The sequence below is a fragment of the Myotis davidii genome, unplaced genomic scaffold (assembly GCF_000327345.1).
Source record: "Myotis davidii unplaced genomic scaffold, ASM32734v1 scaffold107, whole genome shotgun sequence".
In the NCBI taxonomy this organism is placed as follows: domain Eukaryota; kingdom Metazoa; phylum Chordata; class Mammalia; order Chiroptera; family Vespertilionidae; genus Myotis; species Myotis davidii.
Genome location: NW_006383012.1, coordinates 6,748,383 through 6,772,959, shown reverse-complemented (window position 1 = coordinate 6,772,959; position 24,577 = coordinate 6,748,383). Strand labels below are relative to the sequence as shown.

Here is a 24,577-nt window from a genome sequence, read left to right as displayed (position 1 = left end):
AGGACTGAGCAGCTGAGGGCTCCTTGGTGGTTTCAGACCATAGAGTGATAGGAAGTCTCCCTCCTCGTAGAAGCTTTTCATCCTCAGTGCTGAGCCTGTCCGGGGTGGCGCTTGCCAGGCAGGCGAAGAGGGGCCTGGGAGCCTATCCGTGCTCTGCAAATGTGCCCATCACAGTCTCTGGATACTGGAGCCCTATACCTCACCAAGAGCCGGGCCACCAAGTGGTCCCATCACCACAGAATTTATCACCACAAAGGACACGCCACAGCATGGGTCCTTCCCATGTCATAGCATGGTCCTTCCCATGCCGCAGCATGGGTCCTTCCCATACCATAGCATGGTCCTTCCCATGCCACAGCATGGGTCCTTCCTATGCCACAGTATGGTCCTTCCATGATCCCTCAAGGTGATGGCAGAGTCAGGGAGGAGATGAGGAGTTGGAGTTAGGGGCCCGGCCCTCAGTCCTGAGGGGACTCTGATTCACCTGTGTGCTTGAACAGCAAGACCCCCAACCTGAGCCTAAGCTTCCTCACCTATCTGATGAAAGGCTTTGCTGAGGCACAAGCACCCACTCTCTCAGGTGAGGAGGGAACAGTGGCCATGAGGACCAAGGAAGTTCGGGGGAAAGGGTGTGTGATCAGAAGTCAATGGCAAGAAACCCAAATATATGGAAATGCTCGGGACATTGGGGAATTTTAAGATGTTCAGTTCCCAAATGTCCCTGCAGGGGGCAGCTGACATGGAGACAGACTGCGGAGATGGATGCATCATTGGATTTTATTGATGTTAACACAGCGACCAAATTGTGCCTGGCGTTTAACAGGGCGTGAGAGTGAGCAGGACGTCTTCTCTCACAGTGTCTGTGCTACAGAAGTTGTACCTGTGGAGAAAAAGGAACCCTCTTTAAGTGCTGGGCTTGCTTACTTAGTGATTACACTTGTTCAGCAAAGGGATTTGCTGATTGACAATTCCAAAGCAAGGAGGGAAGCATTAGGGTTATAGCCTCAGCCAATTACTGGAGAAGTGATTGCCTTCTGGGCTGCCAGTGACAGGCAGCTGGGCTCTAAGACAGGCCAGCTGTTACTCAGAAGTGGCCCTGGTCTCTGGGTCCTCTGTCCCCTCTTCTTCTCCACAAGCACACGTAGGCCCTCCACAAACACTGGTTTACAGCTGGCCTCACCCTCGGCTCAGCCACTCTGGGGACCTGGCTGAACAGTACAGTAACTACAATACATTGAGCTCTTACTGGCTGCAGACAATGACACTCAGTGGGATTATCATGAGTCTTATATTACAGGGGAGGAAACTGAGGCACAGAAGACTCTCAGTTAACAAATGGAAGAACCAAGAAGCAAATATCTGATGACATCGGCCTCATTTCTGTGGTAGAGTCCCACTTCAGACCTCTCTTGACCTTGCCTTCCATAACTTGACTTTCTGGGGTGAGTTGTTCCTACAAACAGGAATCTCTGCAAACACCCTAAGGCACAAGCCAGCAAAGATACATACACAGTCTTCTCTTCTCCCTTTTGCACGGTGATCTTGGATGCACCCACTTTGGGGAGGGTGGGGTTTACCACGTGGTTATTCCAAAGGAACTTGACTTTCTGAATTGTTCCCACGTCCAGGTCTGCGTCAAACTCATTGGAATGGGTGGAGCCTGGTTTGAGGACCCCCCTTGAAAGAGAAATAGGAGCATTTTCCTTCATAGAAACAACTTCCAGTGACCAAATAAGGCCACACCGCTCTTTTCTACTCTGAATTAATGAGAGTATTTTTCCAAATTGATGCCCAAATAAAGGATGGAGAAATGGAAAAGCCAGAAATCAAACCATTATTTAAGTGTTGGTTACTCAAACTCAGGTCAATTTCTCTTCAAAACTTTCTTATAAAAAATGATATAATTCCTTCACATTACTTTTTTCTGGAAGAATTACTTATATAGTTACATGTTAGCCACTTGGTTTAACATAAGGACATGCTACTAAACAAATTAGAAGGCATGATATCTGGAGTAATAATTAGATTTGTTTTTAGAAATATGACCTATTGAGCGAGAAAGAATGAAATGCCTGGATTTATAATAGAGGTGGAAAAGTTGTTAGTGGAAGTCTGAAATGAACTTCAGTTCACAAAGGAAAGAATTTAAAATCCATTGACAGATAAAGAGATGATGAGCATTTAAGTGATGGATCTGAAGGCCCTGTACGTCATCAGATGAGATGGGGCGCTAAGACAGGAAATTTACCTGAAGATGTCATATTGGTGAGTGTTACCCTTATTTCCAAACAGAGCAACTTTGATCTGACCAGTGACCATTCTCCCAGACATTGTGACGGAAACCCCGTATCTCCAGCCTGCACAGGGATGGAAGAGTTCGGGTTATTCATGCACAAAATACTTGACCCACATCTCAGATGCCTGTCTCTGACCCTTACATTGATTGAGGCATCAAAGTGTAAGAGATCCTATATATTAATCTACAACTCAAAGTAGGCCCGGAGGGGAAATAAGTATTTAGCAGTGTCTCCCTTCAGATGTGCAGGGCCCAGTCAAGGGGCCACTAGCCAGACATGGCTACTGAAATCGAAATCCAAATTAAATCAAATTACAAGTTCAGTTCTGCAGTTTCACTAGCCACATGCTGAGAGCTACATTGCTGCCTGGGGCTAATGCCACTTCTGTCACTGCAGAAAGTCCTTTGGGATAGTTCTGCTCTGAGTGACAGTCCCACGAGTTAAGGTGAAAAGAGAAAGGATGGCTTGTGCCCTCACCTGGAACTCTAGCTCAGCAGTGTCGTCCTGGGAGCCTGGAATGGGCAGCGTCTGTGTCTTATCTCTGTCTCCCCAGGACCTGATAGTGTCCAGTACCGAGTGGGGCTCAGTTGTCACCCAGATTTATACCTGGAGTGCTGCCTCTGCCCACGAGCACACATACATACACACGAATCTATATACATACTAGAGGCCTGATGCACAGATTCGTTCAACGGTGGGGTCCTTTGGCTTGGCCTGAAGGGATTGGGCCAAAACTGGCTCCGAGGGACCTCACCAGTGCACGATTGGGGCTGGGGAGGGACGGCAGGTGGGCTCCAGGGCATGTCCAGCCCGACTCACCCAGTCCTGATTGGCAGCACCACGCTAACCTGCTGCAGTCGGAGCATCTACCCCCTGGTGGTCAGTGCGCATCATAGCGACTGTTCAAATGAACAGTTGGACTCTTAGCATATTAGGCTTTTATTATATAGGATAACCACACACTAACATTATATACATATAACCACACACTCACATATACAAACACACACTCACACACATGTACACTCATATCACACATCCTTTGTATAAACACACATACAGCCCTAACTGGTTTGGATCAGTGGATAGAGTGTCGGCCTGCGGACTGAAGGGTCCTGGGTTGGATTCTGGTCAAGGGCATATGCCCAGGTTGTGGACTCCATTCCCAGTAGGAGGTGTGCAGCAGGCAGGAGATCGATCAATGATTCTCTCTCATCATTGATGTTTCTACCTCTCTCTCCCTCTACCTTCCTCTCTGAAATCAATAAAAATATATTTTAAAAAAACACACACACACATACACATACACACATCGTTTGCTTAATTCCGATTTGTCCTTCACATCCTCAGAGATGTTGTCCCTGTCCCTCTGGTCAGGGCCCGCCAGGCACAACACCCTTATAGCTGCTGGCTCCGGTTCTGTCTTCGCTGTTGGGCTATAAATTTCATGTGCAGCATGTCTTGTTCCCTGTACCCCCAGGGTCTAGCATAGTCTGATTTCCATCAATTAATGGTTGAGGAATTAATACACGGTGTGTGAATGCTTAATTTGTTGTTAACTATGGGCAAGTATTTTATGCATCACTAAATCAGGGAAAGGACTGATTAACCAGTGTCTTTTTAAAAATGTACCTGGTGATGGAAATGTCCTATGTGTTGATTGTGGAGGTAGTTACATGATTAGTCATTTGTCAAAACTCATAGAACTATCCACTAAAAAGGGTGAATTTTGCTGTAAAAAAAATATGTCTCAGTAAACCTGACGACTATATAAAGCAGGTTTTATATTCATGTATTTATATAATACAGCCTCGTTTTTACAGTGAAACATCTTAGGGACCCATCATGGGCAGGGTCCATGCAAAGTGACCCAAACATGCCCGGTTTGTACCCCATGACCTAGTCCATCCAGCAGGTTTTTGAGAGAAATCACCCATTTCTGATTCCTATCCACTCTCCACCAGAGGGGCAGCCCCTGGGTACCAGGTACTGGTGGATGGGGGGTGGGAGGGGAATGGAGAGACTGGAGTTGGGCTTCTTAAGGGGCTCAGCCCAGCAAAGAGCTGGTAACAAGTAAATATTTGTTGAATTAATAGAAGAGCAGGTGTATGTATGTGACATAATCTTAAGAGTAAAGGGGGTCAACTATATGGTGATGGAAGGAGACTTGACTTTGGGTGGTAGGCACACAATGCAATATACAGGTAATGTATCATAAAATTGTACAATTGTACACTTGAAACCTATTTAATTTTATTACCCAATGTCACCCCAATAAATTTAATTTTAAAAAATGGATAAAAGGGACCATGAACTGTGGAGCAGTAAAAATTCAGGGTAGATGCCATAGAGACATACAAATTGCTGCTATCGCATTAATTATACTGTTTGCTTCCACTCATTTCATGCCACGGAAATAAAATGGGAGAAATGCAGGCTCTTTCTAAATCCCCAGGCGAGTCTTAAATGGAATGGTTTGGGTGGATGTGTCCTTTTTCTAAGATCATAAAAATGTGTCCATAAATGTTTCAGGTCAGAGACAAGCCCTTTGCTTATAACAGAAACTAAGCTTCCTTTAGCCGGGAGGGAAAGTCTAGGTGCAACTTACGGGCAAAACTGCTGGAATCGCCTGTGTTCAGGAAGTATTTCTGCTCCTCCGGGCTTGCCTTGCCAGCAAACCTATCGGCGTAGTGGCCCATCTGCGGGCACCCTTCGTCTGGGCAGGGGAAGCACTTGTTCTAATGAGAAGAGACACATCAGGCTGTAAGGGGTGAATTTGTTCTTTTAAGATCCATATGTCCAGGGGAGCAATTGTCCTACAGTCTGAGCTTCTTCATTTGTAAGCACAAGGGGACTGGAAGAGATGATCTGGAAATTACCTTTGCAAGCCCGGGACACATACATTAGAACTGCTTGGGGAGCTTTAGAAAGTAAGGATGCCCATATTTAGAAAACACTGGGCCCCGTGTTAGATCAATTACACCTCCAGGGAGTGATGTGCTGGTGAATGGTTAACAGACAACTGCGGGACAAACAAACAAACAAACAAAAAAAAAAACAACCAATCCTGATTGCAGTGTTTGCCAATTTCCATGGTGTAAATACTCTGCCGGTGGCCGTTTTCAGGCTACCAACATTATGTCGCTGAATGTGGCAGTGGGAAGAGACTGCTCCCACCGGCTCCCATGAGCCAGAACAGGCAGGCTCCAGAATGCCATTCCCTCCATCTCTCCCTTCGCTGCTGGCTGCATGAGCACAAAGTCCCGGCCTGGCATTGAACCCCAGCATCCGTCTTTCCTCCCACCACCACTTTTCACCTCATGTGAATTCACCTCTCGTGCATTCTTCTACACTTGCTCTGCCCTGGCCAGACACGGACACTCCTTCTCTGCCTTCGAAACATAATTTTTCGGAGTCAAACATTGCCTCCTGCAGGAAGCCTTTCTAGATCTTCGAATGGACTGCTCTTTTCTCTGATTTTCCAGAGTCTTCCTCACCCACGTGACTCATCTAGAGTGCTGGCCACCGCCTGCCTACAGCTTTGCTTCCCTCTGCCCCACAGGACCAGGAACTCTGATGGGCCAGTCCAAACAAGGAGAGGAGGGTCAGGATCAGGAGAGCAGTACTGCAGATTGCAAACACATCTGGACCACAGTCCCACAATGGGACCCGGCGTGGGGCAGTAACTCACCGACTTAAAGGCCCTGTAGGAAGCGCAGGGGTACGCAGTGAACCCATCAGGATTGAGGATGCTGTCCGCGTAATACTTGTAGCTTCTTAGGTGATTGCAAGCCACAAAGTCCTTGGTTCCTGGGGAAACAAATGAAGAAGTCCACACAGGGGTCAGGGAGCTGTGACAGTGTCTCTGCCTCTCCAGGTGGGATGGTTCCAGGGTGGGACTGTATTTTCAGAAATGTCAGGTCAGTCCCAAGTCCAGCCACATTAATGCAGTTAGCACATAGAGGGTGCTTTCTGTGTGCTGGGCAGTGGTACTGAGAACGTCGCATGAATCGTCCATGTCCTCCTCACCCTTCCTAGGAGGTGGATACCGTCCCATCCCTAACTGCAGGAAGAGCTATAAACGACACACTCAGATTTCAGTTTACAGCTTGCAAATGGCTGAGCTGGGAAGTAAACCCAAGCCCATGTGAGTCCACGCCCCTACCCTCTGCCATCCTGTGTCCCAGGCACCGAGCTGGAGGTCCTTGAAGACACAACCAGATGTGACATTGACCTCCTAGACATGCTAAAACCAGGGTGACAACACTTTCATGCAAATGAAGAGGTGGGCTGAGTAGCTTTAGGTGGCTGTATATGAGCATCCCTCCCACTCTCAAGCATCTCACTCCTTACAACCCTCCTTGGCTTCCATAACTCCTGCCAAGGGACAGATTCCTCCTTTCCAGGCCTGGGGTGACCTTGCTTGGCCATCACTGATGGAGAGTTCAGGCTTCCCTAACCACACAAACCCTCATAAAGCTATAAAAGACAAACCTACAAGTCTTATCCTCAATATTTGCTTTGATAGTGCCCGTACTTGCCAAGCCATTTTGATTGAATTCAATAAAAATCTTTACTCATTAGATCTGGTCAGATCACCAAGAGTTTTGACCTCTATGATGCCAAATGATGCCTCTGGCTGAAAAACTTGCCTCTCCACTGTAGTTGTAACATTATTAAGTACAGAGTCAGAGCTGCACCTGAAGAATGCCCTTTGTCCCAGGGCTCTTGATCAATGACAAAGACTAACCACCTCGAATAGCCCAGTCTCCGCGCTAACCTTCCTGAGGTGCGATTGCTTCTCATTCTTGACTCAATACTGGGAATGGTGACTCGCACCAGCTGCTTAAGCTTGAAGCATACCACTGACTCCCAAGGGAGAAACTGGCAGGCAAATTCTCTTGGCGTCAGGATGTTTACTTTTATCGTTTTCCCTTACTTTGTTATGTGTATCTACCAATTTATTGTTGGAGTTAGAGCTTCAAGCAACGGTTTGGTAATTCTTTGTTGCTTGCACACTCCAGGACATCCACAACAATGTTTTATGGAAGTACAAAATCAGCAGAGCTTAGATACAACAAATGATATGTAGCTATAGTTTTCAGAATTAAGGTCTAGAAGGGGGGTTGTATATTTAAAGAGCAGAGTGTTTTATTTGTTAAGATCTGCTGTGGGAAAGGCGCTGCTCACCCCAGGAAGGCAGTGTGCCAGTCTGGCTTTACCTGACCAGATGCCGTCCAGGTCCACAATCTGTGACAAGGCGTTCTTCTTGCACCCCGGCATCTCCTCTCCTCCATTGGGGAAGAAGTCAAGGTGACCTATCAGTTGACTGGTTCCAAAACCTGAAACGTGTGGAATAACAATGAGCTTTCTTCCAGTGCGCAGCTCTTCTGGGTAAAACCCACCTGCCCATGCGCACGGCTGGAGCATCATTGGCCTCACCCAAGGAGGGGATCAGGGGAGCTGCATCCGTGTGAATCACATCCACAAAGGCAGCATCGGAGGGATCAAGTCGGACCTCTTCAGAAGTACCCTGGAAACTTGCTTCTACCGGATCCAACCCTAAGAGAGATGGTCAGTGCTGCAGACCACAGGCCTCACTGTGGTGGCCACGGGACCGAGATGTACAGCTGCTCAGGCCATGCACCGTCTAACCAAAGGGGTGCCACAACCGGGAGGTGTCCAGTGCCATGGCCACCTGGACACAGAGTCTCAATTGCTCATCGCAAGAGGGCTCCAGGGGCATGGGAGGGAAGGGCAGATGAACAGAGACATTTAGATTTTTTCTTTGGAGCGGGGATTTTTTTTTTCTACATCAGATGCTCTCCTTTATTTATATATCTTTCTTCTTCAACAGTATCTTTCACTTCCCAAATTTGAAGCAAAAGGGGGGCAAAGCCATGTGGTACTGTAGATAAGAACAAGATTCTGGGACTGGGCTCCAAGCCCTACTCGGCTACTTCTTGGGCAAGCTGCATGACCTTGGGTGAATCACTTGACCTTTATTGTGCCTCTGTTTCCCCACTTACAAAATGGGGGTAATGCTGTTGTAAGATTAAATAAGTTAATATTTGTAGCATTAAGTGCCTGGCACACCATCATGGCTGTATAAGGAAAATGTTAATTATTATTATTTTGTCTTGACTATAGTTCCTTCTTGGAAGGGCTCTTGGATTTGTCAACAGTTTTTTTTGAAGGTTTGGTCAGAGCAGCCAAAAAGGCATGAACATGGCTGTCTGCTGAATAGAAAATGGAAAGTCCTTACAAAGGTAGAGACTTGTTTGAGCTGAATGACAGCAAAACGGAGTCTGAATCTCAGTTCTACCTCTAGTGACGTAGCCTTGGGCAAGCCACTCCCTTTCTTGAGCCTGTTTCTTTGGTTCTGAGGATTCAATGAGAAGGTGTAAAGCACTGTGTGTAGTGTTTGGGGAAAAGTAGACACTTAGACTATGCTAACTATAACCATTATGTTATTATTATTATTTAGATATCTTTTGTTGCTATTGTTACAATGTGAAGGCTTTGCTTGGGCTAAAAGGATGCTTTTGGCCTGTTGGTGGCTGGGTTTCTTGTCCCAGCAGAGACCAGGGAAGCATACTTTCCATGTTCTATTCTGCCCTTGATTCCAAAGAGCAGGGGAGAGAGGAATGACAATATGGACCCTTCTGAATTATACCAGCCCACGTTCATACCAGCCTAACTCTGACTTTTCCCAGGTGCCCAGTCCTGCTGAGCAGCCCACATCACCAGGAAACTTGGTTTTAGAGAGAAGGGACAGGGGCAGAGGCGGAAATAGCAGAGAGAAACAGAGAGGAATGAAGCCACCACCCCCCGTTTCCCGGGGCCTCCTGAAATGCTTGGTGCAAGCTCCCTGCGGCGGCCAAGGAGGACAGTCTCCTTCGCGCCAGTTCTGAGCTGGGCTGCAGTCTTGTACCATGTCGTGGGGTTACTGGGGACAAAACCCAGGGCCCCGCCCCTTGGGCCTTACCGGTGATCCTGCCCAGGCCTGGGGTCCTGCTCCCTGCCTCTCCGGCCACGTGGGCTCCCAGGCTGTGGCCGATGAGGTGAACTTGGGAGGGTGAGTAGCTGTAGTTTGTCTGGAGAGGGAAGATGGCATTTTGAGGACATTTCTGTGTGTTGGTTTTTGGGATGTGCAAACCTGATACTGTGACTCCTCTGCTGAGGCCTTCTGTGGCTCCCCCTCCCCTTAGCATCAAGTCCAAGCTCATTACCAGGGCCTCAGAGCTTTCCTGACTCAACACGTGTCCTTCTAAACTCTTCTCTAGCGAACCCTTTGGGGAACTTTCAGGACCTCAAATATGTCAGTCTCTGACCTCTGGGCCTGGTTCGGAATTCTCTTCCTGTGGTTGTCCATCTCCCAACTACTTGCCCAGCTCTCGTCCACACAGCTCACATCAGCCCCATCCCCGCCCCAAACAGATCAGCTCGACCCACCCACCTGTTTCCGTATAGCCCGGGACCCTCCCTACCAGATCCTGACCACACTCTATTGTCAAAGTCTCCACTATAAGCTCCTCCAGGGCCTGGGACCTCATCCATCCTCTTCACCTCCTTGCATAGCTCCTGACCCTGTACCCCCAAAGTAGTGGATGAACAAACATAACATAGAGGTACGAGGTGTTGGCACATGTATATTTCTTGGCACAAATATACTCGCTTATTGGTCTCCAGTGCCTCTAGTACAAATACCCCAGCTTTTGATTGCTGTGGGGATAGTTAGAACCAATTGGTTCTTTCATAGACTCTTGAAATATAAGACAGAAGTGGCTGGGACCTTTATCTGGTAGACAAAAGAGTCACTGAAAATTAGGGACTTAGACAAAGAATTAGGGAAAAGGAAGACCAGGGCAGGAAGACACAGCTGAATGGATTGTACAGAAGGGGTTCCCCAGCATCAACAGGACCCCCAACAACGGGCCAGTGGAGTGGTACATGCTAACTGTACACAGTCCTTCGGCTCCACTGGCTCTCCCCGGACAAGCTGTTTCCCCCAAACAGAGCCCACTTGGTATAGTGGGACCCCTGGAGCTAGATGTTTGGGGCCCAAAGATAACTCATATTCATCTGCTCTATGAGGAGGCAAACCAGTTAAGCTTTCTGGGCCTCAGCTTTCTTGTTTGTTCATCAAAGGCAATACAAAAGCCCCCAGTGTGTGCTCTTAGCGCTTACCCTTCCTCCCAGAAAAATCCACTCAGGCAAATTTCAGAGTTTTCGAAGTAAGACACAAGGAGAAATATCAATTCTTTCTCACTCTTCTTTAAATCTATAATGCCAGTGGCATCTTGACCCAAGTGAGACCAGGGCCCCGCCTACCTCCTGGGCAGCCCCGCGGCCCCTCCACTCACCTTGAGCACGTCCAGCATCTGGGCCACCTGGGCGCCCACTACGCGCACGTTGTTGACGGCCTGTGAGTAGGTGGTCTGTGAGCCCTTCTTCCAGTCCACGCAGATGCAGTTCACCTCCTCCACCTCGAACATGTTCTGGTGGGAGACAGCAGGCGTTATTGCGCGGGCCCTTAAAGCCACATCCAGCCATGGCTCAGGGACCGATGCTAGCAGCTGCGACTGGCCGTGCCCTGTCCTGGCCTGGGTGGGCACTGAGATCAGCTAGACATAGGGAAGCCTGTTGTCAGTTAGGAGTCACCCCCGGGTAAATGCACACAGATTCTCTCTCCAGCTGCTAGGAAAGCTGGCTGCTCCAGTTTTCTCCCCCCAAATTCAACAAGGCTGCTTCGGTGGGGAGAACAATTCCATCCCTCACGGAACCCCATTTGGAAAAGGGAAGGCCTCACTTGCAACCTCTGGGGGTCAGTGTCCCGCCAGGCGGTGCACATGGCCAGCTGGAATTTGAAACAGTTCTATAGAGACAGGAAGCATGAAACAGACTGCGGGGGGCGGGAGGAAGGGGGTTGCTCAAAGGGAAGGTGGGGGAGGGTGATGGGTGGGAAGAGATCAATCAAAGAACTTGCATGCATAGCCCACGGACACAGACAATGAGCCGGTGAAGGCCTGGGGCAGAGGGCAGGGATGGGTTAGAATAGGTCAATAGGGGGGAAAAGGGAGCAGATGTCATACTTTCAACAATAAAGATTAAAAAAAGAAAAGAGCCCTAGCCAGTAGGGCTCAGTGGATAGAGCATCAGCCTGCGGACTGAAGGGTCCCAGGTTTGATTCCGGTCAAGGGCACATGCCTGAGTTGCGGGCTCGATCCCCAGTGTGGGGCAGCTGATCAATGAGTTTCTCGCATCATTGATATTTCTATCTCTCTCTCCCTCTCCCTTCCTTTCTGAAATCAATAAAAAAAATTTTTTAAAAAGAAAAAAGAAACAGCCCTACAAATGTAAAACCACTCTGAATCTTTTCACATCTATGATACGAATATGTGTGCTCACACACACAGAAATAAAGGAGGTTATTCCGCAGGACTTTTATTTTTAAAGCAACCCTGGGAACCTCTGGAGAACTGGGGCATCCGCTATATCTTACAGTTTATACACTAATGTGCTTATTCATGGTGAGGCAGAGAATTAAAGGCCTGGAAAACCAAGGGCAAACACAGAATGCCTTCAATTTTCTGGTTTGTAACCTTTCCTGGTGGCGTTATAGATCAGAGTTACTAATGGTGTGCTGGGTAAATGCTCCGGTGCCAGAGAAGTAGACTGAACCAGTGTGTACACAAAAAGAAAGGAGAATAGTATGTTCTGTGTGTGTGCCTGTGCACACGTGTCCACGTGTCTGTGTGTTTGCATATGTATGTATGTGCACATGAGTGTGTTTGCCTGCTGCTTGTTTTTCTGATCAACAGGTGCTATGTTACATACAATTTGGGCAGTTTCTATGCTGCCCTTTTAGTCACCGGCCAATCTCAGTTTTTCGTTCTCACAGAAATGGCCCTAGCAACACGCGCCTGACTCTCAGGGGTGGGGCAAAGATATGAACGAAAAGAACAGAATTCCTCCTAGACAGGAATTCCAAGCACCCTCACTGGACAACAGGGCACAGACAACACTTAACCTTGATGTAGCCAGAAGCGAGGAAGCATCTGTCTACATAGCAGGTGGCATCATTTCGGGCTCCAGATGCAGTCCAGTGGGAAGGAAATTTTACTTTCGTAAAGAGGAGCTGAATTGCATTTCGAGCTCATTTACTGCAACTGCTTAAAGGGATGCAGGGACGTAGGCGGGACGCAGTGGCAGCGGCTGGCAGAGCGGGCCACGGGGACGGGAGCCGGCCCCTACCTTGCACATCTTCAGCACCCAGCTCTCATCGCCCTTGTCTATGAAGCCGTGGATGATGAAGCGGGTCTTCCTGTCTGTTTGAAAATTCGATGCCTCAATCGTTGATGGATCAGAGAGGAGGAGATTCTGTGACAAACGCAGAGGGATTGCATGTTTTTGCAGCCCAACCACTCAGGACTGCCTCTCTCTTCCATTTTCTACTTGTCCCAATGCTATAGCCTTCCAAAATGTAGCACAAAGGCCACCTCTTCCATGAAGCACCCCCTGACCTCCCTTTTCCTGCCCCACCTTCCCATGTCAGGACTCACTGCCTCCACTGGGTCTGGATCATGGCTCAAGGTCTTACCTTTCATAGCGTTCTCTGGTAAGCTCACTGCCCAAAACTGAGTCCCATAACCAGCTGGAGGTTCAGGGAAATGTGAGCCATTCATTCATTCAAGCCACCTTTTTACTGAAGACCTACTCTGCCCAGGCCTGAGGGTGCAGCTGGAGGGATGGGGTGGGGCAGGGTGTTATGGAGGAGGTGGGTACAGAGGAAAGAGACTCCTGGTGTGCGGGGTGGCACAGCCCCTGCCCAGTTACAAGGATGTTGAAAAGACAGCGGCCTCACCTGGAAGGTGTCTGGGTTCTCGTTGGTGTAGAGCAGGAAGCGGGTGCCGATCTTCTCGGGGCTCCAGGGAAGGACTTTCAGGGGCCTGATGACAGTCCCACCCCAGGGCTCAGAGTCGGAAAAGCAGCCGAGCCGACCATAGCAGATTTCTTTTCCTGTGGACAAAGGGTGGCTTGCTCAGGGTTAACTCTGGAGCTGGGAGCTGGGACGTCACTGCTGCTCCACCTGGTCACTCCCCTGCAGGTGCCTGCCTCTGCCCCACCCGTCTTTTCTTGCCCCCAGTGCCACCTTCTGGTCTGGGACCCGTCCCATCGAGTCAAAGGCCTGTGTCCCAGCTCAGCTCTTCAAATGCATTTATTTAACTATCATGGGAATGGGCACTGGTAAGTCTATTTGTTAATTCAGGCAGGTGTTTAATGCTTTCCCTAGAAAGGTCTGGCCTACGCACCCCGGGCATGAAGGCAGGATGCTGGGGAGATGCTGCAAAGCGGGTGGGTCCCCCTCATACTGGCCTCGCTCCCAGGCAGTGCCAGCCCCACCCACCTCTGTCTGGATCTGAAGTTGCCCCCAGCTGCTGGAAGCCCTGTCAGGTCTCAGTGTCTCTGGCCGGAGCTGAGACATGGGGCTCCAGTTCTCCCCAGGGGGCAGGTGTGCTGTTTCTCACCTTGGGCTGCTCCCAGCAGGAAGAGCGCGATGGCCCAGATGCTCACCATCTGCAATACATTCAGATGTTATCAGCCTCATCAAGTGGTGCCAGGGCAACGAGCAGACTCGGGGATGCCAGGCTATTTGCCCAGCCTCTCCTCACAGATTGTGGGAGAATGGCAAAGGGGACTTACCCTGTCAGACGGTCCAGGCTTCCTTTCCCTCGGGAGCCAGTGCCCGGGCCGGCTTTTATACCCCAGCTTTATCGTCTGGACGCTGCCTCAAGGAAACAGCAGGTGATGATGAAAGGTGCTGTGTGCACTTCATAGTTTAATCTGCACAAACACACCGAACGAGGTTAATCATCATGGTACGATCTTTCCACAAGCCTGGGAAGAGGAAAGAATGCTTGATTAAAAGGGGGTCCAGCCAAAACCGGTTTGGCTCAGTGGATAGAGCGTCGGCCTGCGGACTGAGAGGTCCCAGGTTCGATTCCGGTCAAGGGCATGTACCTGGGTTGTGGGCATATCCCCAGTAGGAGATGTGCAGCAGGCAGCTGATCGATGTTTCTCTCTCGTCAATGTTTCTAACTCTCTATCTCTCTCCCTTCCTCTCTGTAAAAAATCAATAAAATATATTTTTTTTAAAAAGGGGGGGGGTCCAAAGTCCCCAGCTTTGTACCTATGTACCTGTGCGTGTACTTGTGAGATCTGATTTTCTATTGCATCACTCAGTGGTATGCAAGTTCCAGTGAGGCCACAGCAGCAAACTGGAGGGCAGCATTTCCCGCTGAGAAGAGATGGATGCGCCCCCACATTGGTGAATGTAAAGGGGAGTGTCTGATTAAGAAACACCTCCTCTCTCTGTCTCTCTGTCTCTGTCTCTGCCTTGTCTCTGTCTCTGGCAGTAAGAAATACCCAAGGACATGAGCTTTGGAGATACATTCAATAGCCCCACAATAGCCTCTGACCACAATTCCCCATTAACTACCTATCCTAGTTATCTACTGCGTTGTAATGAACCAACTCAAAACACAGTGGTTTAAAACAACGGCAGCCTGGTCGGCATGGCTCAATGGGTGAGCATCAACCTATAAGTCAGGAAGTCACCATTCGATTCTTGGTCCGGGCACGTGTCTGGGTTGCAGGCTTGATCCCCAGTGTAGGACATGCAGGAGACAGCTGATCAATGATTCTCTCTCATCACTGAATTCTCTCTCTCTCTCTCTCTCTCTCCCTCTCCCTTCCTCTCTGAAATCAATAAAAATATATTTTTAAAAAAACAATAGCAATTATTCTATTATCTCACTGTAATTTTTAAAAAATATATTTTTATTGATTTTTAGAGAGAGAAAAAGGAGGAGAGAAAAACATGGATGTGAGATCTGAACATTGATTTCCTGCCTCCTGCATGCTCCCCACTGGGGATTGAGCCTGCAACCCAGGCATGTGCCCCCACCAGGAATTGAACCTGCAACCTTGGGTACATAGGGCAATGCTCAACCAATTGAGCCACACCAGCCAGGTCCACTGTAATTTTGGGTTCAGGGGCCTCTAAAGCCCATGTCACCAGACACGGTCACATCTGCTGGGTTTCCCCAGGTCCTCTGAAGGTTACACACCCCATCTTGTAAGATCCAGCCTCTGTGAGGCCGTCATGAATTACCCCCAGACATGCATCTGCGAGCAGCCTGGCCAGTTCACACAGCAGGCAGATAAGCCTTCTTGTGGCAAACACCATTGGTGCCCTCTACCTCCCCAAGTTAAATATGCCTCAGTGTCAAAGTTCACACTTCTCCAGAGTAACCAGAACACTGGGGGAGAGGAGGGGAGGGCAGTTAGAGAGGCTCTCCTGCTAAGAAAACAGAAAGGACTTCTCCCTGAATAACAAAGAATAGTCAACAACAGCTACTAAGGCTTAGAGCGTGCAGTCAAGCATTTCACACATGTTTCCGAATTTGAGTCTTACAGCAACCCCATGATTTGTAGGTACCATGATTTGTCTCCCTTTGCATATGTGGAAATTGAGGCACAGAAAGATTAAACTGTCTCCAAAGTCACATAGATCATGAGTGATGAGATGGGGTTTGAGTCCAGTCTGTACAGAGCGAAGTAAGGAACTGCTGAATATTCAGTTATTCAGAGCAAGTTATCAACAAGATCTGTTGAGTGTCAACCACGTAGAATAGGAAAATTAGTTATATAGAATAAGCTGAAATAGGAAGTAAATGTCCTGCCGAACTGCCAGACTCGGGCCATCTGGTTGACCTAAGTGATGACGTATTTAAGCTTTGGCAGTCTGTGCAGGTGGTCTAGGAGGGGCTGGCGCGCTTTACACAGACTGGGGACATCAGAGGCCTTAATGCTTTCCTTGGACAGGCAGTGCTGGCCCTGGAGGAGATTCGGGCCTAGTGAGTAAATAGGAAATGAGTCTGTAGGAGTTGTCACATGGCCCTGATGCCTCTCACACCCCTTTTCTTCCTGCTTCCACTTTGCCCTCTACACATGGCAACATTGGCTTCCATCCAACATGCCTGGTCCTTTCCCACCTCAGGGCCTTTGTGCTGTTTCTATGGCCTGAAACTCTCTTCCCTAGACCTCCATTGGGCTGGCTCCTTCTGGTCGTTCAACAACTGGCTTTAATGTCACCTTTTCGGTGAGGCCATCTCTGACCACCCCTGAAGTTTCTCCACTGTCAGCCTCCCCATGTGACCCCAGCAACTTGTTTGCGTTTTTTAGATTTCTCATGACAAAGTATAATTACCTATCCTATTTACCTGCTTATGTATTTGCAGTCATGCTTTTCCCACCTAGAATGCAATTCCCTGAGGACAGAGACCTCATCTGTTTTGGCCACAGTTGGACCCCCAGCTGCTGGCACTGTGCCTGGCACTGACATGGTCAGGAGTTAATGCAAGAATGAATGTGCCATGAATGGAGTTCATGGGCATTTTCTCCTTCTTCTCAGTGAATTTCAGGGCAGAGAAAGATGAGAGGACACAGTTTTAAGAAGGAAGGGAAAAAAGAGATGCTATTCTTCAGAGAAGCAGGAAGAATATGAACATCTGACTAGATTTAGGAGAAATAATTATACGTGATCTGTCCCCTGCGCCTTTTTACCCTTTAGCTCACCTCACTGCCAAGTTCATCTGTGGGCTCTATGCCCAACCCAAGGGAAGGACCCTACCTGTGGGGGTTCAGTGGTTGAAACCACCATAAGAACTGGTGTGTTTTCTATTGGTGAGCATTTGTTTGTTTCCAGTATTTTACTATTAAAAACAATGCCTTGGTGAATATTCTTATACATCTGTCACTTTCCACATGGATGGTGTATCTGTGGGATAAACTCCTGAAGTTGAATTTCAGGGACAAGAGATCTGTTCATTTCACATGTTTCTATGTATGTTGGCTATTCTCCCCACCCTCACTCCCTGAAACAACAGTGAAGTACAGACCATGAGCTATTTAAACAGGTAAGTTTTTAGAGGAATGTTAGGGGTCTATTGGTTGTAAGCAACAGAAATCAACTCTGGTTAGCTACATTTAAAAACAGAGAGATTTATTGAACGAATATTGGGGAATCTCATGGAATCCATGAAATTATTGAACCGTGAGACCCAGGGAAGCCCAGGAAATGGGGCCATCCCAGAGGCCTCAGTCCTCCTCAGATCCCCGCAGCCTTGGACCTGATTCTGCTGCCGGGACCCTGGCTTTGTGCATCTCAGCTCAGAATTCTTAATTACCAGGTGATTGGCCTGGCCAGGTCAGGAGCTGTCCCTGAATTAGTTAGCAATGGGGAATGACTCTTATTGGGCAAGCCAGGCTGAAGCCCACCCCTGTGCACCCAAAGATGGAGCTAAATTTGTGAACTGGGCAGCCACTACAAGAAGTGTGTGGCTCCACAGAAAGAAAATAACAATTTTAAATCAGCTTACTCCGCTAAATTTGTACAAAAGTGCACAGTCGGTGGCTCAGTGCTGGTGAGGAGGGGAATTCTTTAAAAGTATTGTGATTGTTACACCTTGAAATAATAAAGAGGTGATTCATATGAGTTAGCAAAAGTGAGTGATATTGAGAATATCATGCTAACTGAAGTAAGTTAGATGGAAAAAAAGCAAGAACCGTATGTTTTCACTTATATGTGGGATATAAAACTTCAAACAATAAATGAACAAAAACTCATAGACACAGACAACGGTATGGTGGTTACCAGAGGGAAAGGGTGGTGGAGGGGAAGTAGAAGAGGCTACAAAGGGTCAAATATATGGTGACAGGAGGAATTTGACTTCGGGTGGTGAACACATAATGCAATATGCAGATGATTATACACTTGAAACCTATATAATTTTATTAGCCAATGTCACCGCAATAAATTTAATAAAATTAAAAAAAATAAAAGAGTGAATGATGACTGGAGATTGGGTTTCCTGACCAGCAAATCTGATCAGGACCATTGTGTTGTTTTAAGATAAGAAGAAGCAACTCTCCATTCATTGCCATTAGTTGTTTGACAAGAAGCATGTCTTCATGGATAAAGTCCAAGGTCAGTGAATCAAAAAGGTGCCCTCACTTCTGATGACAGCAGTGAGGAAAAGGCAGTGTAAGAACATCAGAGCCTGGGGCCTGGGCTGACCCATCGCTGTAAAAACCCTTCCAACACCGGACTTATCTCTTCCCCATTCCCAGGCTTCCCAGGATGGAGAACCAGGTTAGAGATGGTGATAGGTGGACTGAGAAAATGGTCACAGTTCTCCACACTCTCCCTAAATATCCACACCCTCTGCAATGTGATCTTGCAGCTCCTTTCATCAACAACAGACATTTATTTCCTTATGCCTTTGGCTAGATGAATGCCTTAATTTGGTCATCAAATGTGATTGCAGTAACCACTTGGACCAGCTCAAAGCCAGCTGACCTCCACGTATGTGAGAGACCCAGCCAAGATTAACAGCACTGCTGACTCAACGCACTGTGACCACAGACACATGTGCCAAGACCAGAAGAAGCACTCAACTAACCCAGAGATTACTAACATATGCTTACTGTTTAATGCTACTGAGTTTGGTGGTGGTTTGTTATGCAGCAGTGGCTAACCAATACAGGAACCCAGCTCAGCCAGGCCTAGGATTAAGAGAGAGTAGCTGACATTGAACTCACTGTCACCATTCTTGGGCACCCAGCACCAGTTCACCAGTAAGGGTGTATTCTTTCCTAACACCCACATTTCATTAATATGCACTGTACTCTAATATACTGGCTCCTGTTTAAGTGCCCTGGGGGATATAATTGGACTAAGCCCCTAGCAAGACTGGGGCCTAATCTGCATCTTCTTTAGAGCCTCCTAGACCAAGTAATTCATTCCACACCAGATGGAAAGATTTCTAGATGAGGCTTTCAAACAATGTCAAAACACTGAAATATGTTGAATAAACTTATATCCCTCTCAGCTTTAGGAATTCGGGATTTGTATTCACACAGATCTATGGCTCTCTTTTGAAACTATGACTTCATTTCCACTGGAGAGCTGTATAGCTCGTTGAAGGTCACAAAGATATAGGTGAGGTCTCCGGCTGTCATCTGTTTGTCTACACATCCAGATGGAGCCAAACCACTGCTTTCCTACACCTGATCAGCTCCGTGTTTTACACTTTAATTTCAAGTCCAGCAGGTTCAGATACCTTGTCATTTCAATAGAGAACCGTCTTATGAATTCTGGGGGAAGAATAGGGTTGGCTCAAGCTGGGTTCTCAGAGCCCCTTAATTCCAAAGAAGCGTTTGTTCTGAGAAAGGTGTTTTCTAAATCTTTCTCACAACCTAGATACTCACCTGTATTCCATTGAACCAGGCACATACAACATGCAACCCCCTTAAGGAATTCACAAATAGGATATACAGGCAAGTAAACCAGCAACTAATATGGAGAGGTAAGTGCTGAGATGGAGAAAGTCCTAGGTACAGTGGGAATGTAGTGGGGTGGCCTATGATCCAGTCTTCAAGGGTGTGGGTAACGAAGGTGAGGAAGGTCTTCTTGGAAGAAGGGATGTCTACACAGACAGGAAGTTAGTCAGTAGGGGTTAAATAGACAGGAAGACATGGGAAAGGGCATCCTGAGAGAGGAAGAGTTTGCACAAAGGTCCAGCAGCATCTGAGATCAAGGCCCTTTTAGGGTATGTAGAGTTCTAGAAAGAATGTGGTGAGAAATGATGCTGGAGTCCTAGGTGAAAACCAGACCTTGAGGGCCCTTGCAAGGCTCACTACGGAATGTGGATTCTATCTTGGGGACCATTGGGAGGATCTTTGATTTGTATGTTAGAAAAGTCAAAGAGGCTGCAGAGAGGAGAGAGTCTGAGGGAGCCCCACTGGGAGCAGTTAGGAGAATTGGAAATCCCCAGTCCTCACCTCCTTATGTGTCATCTCTCCTGAGATGTCTGAGTAGGAGCAGATGGATAAAGCAGCAAAGGTGGGCACCCACCAAGAGGGGGCCATTTTAGACCTGGACATCTGCCTTAAGTAATCAGAGTGACATCAGTAATAGTAGGGAATGGACAACGTGCCAGTATCAAGTAAACAATATTCCTCAGCTCAATGCCACATCATATGTAGCAAAGTTCAACTGTCACTTGTGCTTCTTCAGATTAACTCCAAACTTTAGGTTTTAATCGCCGTATCCAAAAGTTTCATTGGAAAAATGAACTCATGATGACAAAGAAAGGACTGTATTGCTTCACCAACAGATTTTATTAGCAATAAGATTTAGTGGTCAGAAGTCAGCAGGCTCCCCACATGGGGTGAGAGTGAGCAGAACATCTTCCCTCACAGTTTCTAGGCTACAGAAAGTGTACCTGCGGAGAGAAAACAATGGTAAGTCAACTCCCTGTGGCCCGCAGTCGGTGTGTTACGCAGGAGGCCACGCTTTGCTCTCCTCTCCAGCACACCCAGTGCCCGAGACCAGACGTTGGCAGAGGGAAGACCTCTTCTTCTGTATAAAGGACTGGATTCTCCTTTCCAATTTTGTTTCAGGGCTGTGCAACAGTAGAGAGGAGGTGCTGGACACCTCAAAGGACAGGGAAGACTCACCTGTTACATTCTAAAACACCTACTAAACACCTGGCACACTGTCAACCAACACAACCGAGGAAGTGTAAGGTCAAGAGCATGACAAGAAATCAGCAAAAGAAAAAATTCTGAGGCTCTGGTGTTCCATTGGCGAGGCCTTCCTACTTTAACTCAGTAACTGACCTGAAATGACTAATTGTTCTCATTAAGACTGAACAATACTTGGGATGCTTTGAGGCTAATTTTCTTTAATATATAAGCATAATTATAAATTTCCTGGTACATACAAGTCCTCAGAAAATGCTCTTTTCTCTTCATCTTCATTTCTTCCCCTATGGTCTAATGGCTGGCAACTCACAAATGGCAAATTAAAACTTAAAAACTAATATTGATAAGGGAATGAAGGGCACACAATAACTATATATGAATAAAAGTGAACTGAATTTATTTTATAGTAGTTAAGAATATGTTGGAGTCAAATTTCCTGCATATGAATTCTGGCACTAAGCCTTTATTTAATTATCTGTAAAATGGGGATAATAATAGTAACTACCTCCCATCTCCACAATCAAGAGAATAAGCATATCTATCATCTCCCAATTTTTCTTCTGCTCCTTTATAATCTTTCTTTCCCATCCTTTTTCATCTTCCCTCATCCCCAGGCAACCACTGATCTGCTGTCACTATGGACTCATTTGAATTGTATAGAATTTTACCAGGAGTTGAAATTAAAGATGTATGCACTCTTTTGTCTTTTCCAACTGGTTTATTTCCCTCAACCTGAAGACCTTCCTTTAACATTTCTAATGTTGACCTGCTGGTGATAAATTCTTTTAGTTTTTGTATATCTGAAAGGTCTTTATTTCATCTTTATCTTTGAAAGATATTTTTGTGGGTATAGAATTCTAGGTTAACAGTTTTTTTCCTTTCAGTACTTTAAGACAGTTGTTTCACTGTCTTCTCACTTGCATTTCCGATGATAAGTTTGCTGTAATTATTATCCTTATTTCTCTGTGTGTAATGCATATTTTTCTTCTGGCTGCTTAAAGATTTTTCTCTTTATGACTAGTTTTGAGCAATTTAATCTTGATGTGTGTTGGTTAGTTTCCTTCATGTTTCTTGTTATATCACTGAGACCTAATGGTTTATAGTTTCACCAAGATTGAAAATTTATTCAAATATATATTTTTATCTGAAACAATTGTAAGGGTCTACCTTATTTGTTTCTTATCTCTCGGGGGTCACTTTCCTTTGTTGCTTAATGTTCAATGTCTAGAAACTGTTATTTTATATATTTTTATCTGAATTTTTGGTTGTTTTCCAGTTGGGAAGGTGTATCCAGTCGCTGTTATTCCACCTTTGCCAGAAGCAAAAGCCCTCTCATTGGGCTTTTATGAGGACTGGGGAACATGATGACGAAAGAGGCATAACACTGTGCCTCAGAATTTGGCTTTATATTCAAATCACTGGGCTAATTAATATTGGTTTGGTGCTGACCACCAACATCCTCAGCTCACTTTTTCTGGTGTTTCACTCTGCTACATATCATTTGGTTCACACACACTTTAGTCTTGGTGAGAACCCAAAGGCTGACCTTTGTCTTCAGTAAGAGGGCTAATGATCCAGAATAGCCTATCTGTATTCCTTGACAAGTTAAATATTTTTCTGATCATTTAAGTGGCAATTGGGTGAACCCAGAACATTTGGGGAAGATACACATGTTAAGCACACACATAGCACAAGGCATAGTAGCTGAATAACATCAAGTTTCTCACCTTAAATCATGAAACCAGAATTTCATTCTAACACTGTTGAGATAACACAACACTCATCTACAAATTTATCAAAGTTGTTTCCCTAAAGTTCTGCACTTTATCCTAAAGAAACAAGAGGTAGGAGGAAGCAGGTGTGGGTGGGATGTAGGAGAACCATCACAAGAGATTTGACTTAAAATCAACTTCCAGTGGGAATAGAACTATAAATGTGATTCAATACTTCAAATCTCTTTGGATTTTTATTACTTACAGTTTCCCATCATTTCTTTGCACCATGACCCGGGATGCTCCCACTTTGGGTAGAGTCGGGTTGATCACATTGTTATACCAAATAAATTTAACATTCTTCAAATCTCCAACATCCACATCTGAGTCAAATTCATTGGTATGAATACTGGATGGTCGGAGAACGCCCCTTGGAAATTAAAAGGTAGTAAAAACATACATAAATTTACATACATATACAGAAATAGATTTCTAAAACCAGTTCGTATCTCTAGTACAATAACTGATGGTACATTTGTCATTTGAATGTATTAAATAAGTGCAGACATGTATGCTCAGTGTTAGCTTGTCTGCCATCAATAACTCATATTACTTAAAGTCATTCTTACTACTAATAAAACTTCAAACATGATTTAGTCACTAATCCTCTCACAACGTAATAAATGATGGCATCATTATATCATCTTTCCCCAGTTGTTTTGTGGACAGAATTATTCTTTACTGATTATAAATCAGATGCCACTCATCCCAGTAAACATCAGGGGTTTTCTCAGGAAATAGCAGAGAGAAAAATTAGAAACAAAATTCTGAAATGTGTGAAGGTGCAAGGGTGAAATCACCTCTTCCTTTTGATGATGGGTGGCAGTAGCTTATGTTCATATAGTAATAGATCAACTCTTATGTCCATAACATATATTGAATGCGCGAGGTATTCCAACACTTAGGAAGCTTAGAGTTGTATTTCACTCACTTGAAAACTTCGTACTGCTTAGAATTTCCTCTGTCGCCAAACAAAGAAACTAGCACGTGTCCTCTGACCTTCTTTCCAGACAGAATAACAGTTACCCTATACCTCCAACCTGTATGGGGCGGGGGGAGGGGGTGGAATGCAAAAGGTCAGCTTGCAGAGAAGACACTGAAAACAGGCTAAGTTGAATTCACTGCTGCTGCACCCTGAGTAACTAATATAGGGTGTCCCAAAATTCACGCAAGATTTGAATTTTGCGTGAGCATTAACAACAACAAAAAAATAAAAGCCTAATTTTACTTGGATTACTGAATCAGATTCTAATATCTGTTGCCCTTTGATTTCAATCCCTTCAATTTGATAAGCATTACCAAGTACCAATTATGGCCCAGGAGCAGGGACAATGAAGACCAATGAAGACCACGGCTTTGCATATGTGCCAGCAAAGCCATGGAGGCCATTTACCCGATGTGCTATTCCATACATAACCCTATACTGTATACTTTATGAATCAATAAAAAATTTACAATTTTTAAATATAAACCTGTGTTTTCTATCAAAATTACTTCTTGTGTGAATTTTGGGACACCCTATACATGTGTTGGTAGTTCTCAGAGCCACAGACATTCCTTTATCTAACCTTTCAGGGGACAGGCACTGGGGGAGGGGAAGAGCAGGCCCTCTTTCCAAAGTCAATAGATTTCAAGACAAGGGAAAAGGTAAATCTTTTGATTTCAATTTCTTTAACCTGACAATGTATTCTTAAATGTTAAAAGAACTTTATGTTAAAACATAGTAGAAAATATGACATTTTCATCAGTTTATTTCATTTTTATAGTAGCATTATCTCTTTTGTCTAAATAGAGTACATTTATTTTAAAAATTATACAATTCAACTTTCCATTGCCATTGAAAATGTATTAATTTGTGGTAACCAATTTATGGTACTATTCAATTGTAAACTA

The 24,577-nt window shown here is 45.9% G+C and overlaps 2 protein-coding genes across 3 annotated transcripts in view; both read right to left on the bottom strand.

Annotated features, from left to right (window-relative positions):
- Nucleotides 1-761: 761 nt before the first annotated feature.
- PNLIPRP1 (pancreatic lipase-related protein 1) lies at nt 762-14,060 on the bottom strand. The gene is made up of 13 exons (XM_006778742.2): nt 14,004-14,060; nt 13,829-13,877; nt 13,165-13,319; nt 12,555-12,680; nt 10,664-10,798; nt 9,286-9,394; nt 7,740-7,859; nt 7,520-7,639; nt 5,989-6,107; nt 4,906-5,035; nt 2,249-2,357; nt 1,510-1,677; nt 762-880 (listed from the first exon to the last, which is right to left on the bottom strand). Exons 2-13 carry the CDS (start codon nt 13,875-13,877, stop codon nt 817-819), a joined length of 1,404 nt encoding a protein of 467 aa, XP_006778805.1. The 5' UTR covers nt 14,004-14,060; the 3' UTR covers nt 762-816.
- Nucleotides 14,061-20,523: 6,463 nt separating this feature from the next.
- Nucleotides 20,524-24,577, bottom strand: part of PNLIP (pancreatic lipase) — a 29,019-nt gene continuing 24,965 nt past the window's right edge. For both annotated transcript variants that reach the window (XM_006778741.2, XM_015557999.1), the window contains 3 exons: nt 23,616-23,724; nt 22,890-23,054; nt 20,524-20,650 (listed from right to left, as the gene is read on the bottom strand). In XM_006778741.2, the coding sequence (XP_006778804.1) occupies nt 20,569-20,650; nt 22,890-23,054; nt 23,616-23,724 (356 nt within the window). In that variant the 3' untranslated portion in view covers nt 20,524-20,568. The remainder of the gene's footprint in view (nt 20,651-22,889; nt 23,055-23,615; nt 23,725-24,577) is intronic.

What these genes read in the sequence shown, in the direction of transcription:
- PNLIPRP1 (XM_006778742.2), bottom strand. Translation starts at nt 13,877, where the DNA reads ATGGTGAGCATCTGGGCCATCGCGCTCTTCCTGCTGGGAGCAGCCCAA. An exon ending in GGGTGCTGAAGATGTGCAAG is followed by an intron (nt 10,799 to 12,554) that starts GTAGGGGCCGGC and finishes GTCTCCCACCAG; the next exon opens with AACATGTTCGAGGTGGAGGA. An exon ending in CCTACAGGGCCTTTAAGTCG is followed by an intron (nt 5,036 to 5,988) that starts GTGAGTTACTGC and finishes TCTTCTCATTAG; the next exon opens with AACAAGTGCTTCCCCTGCCC.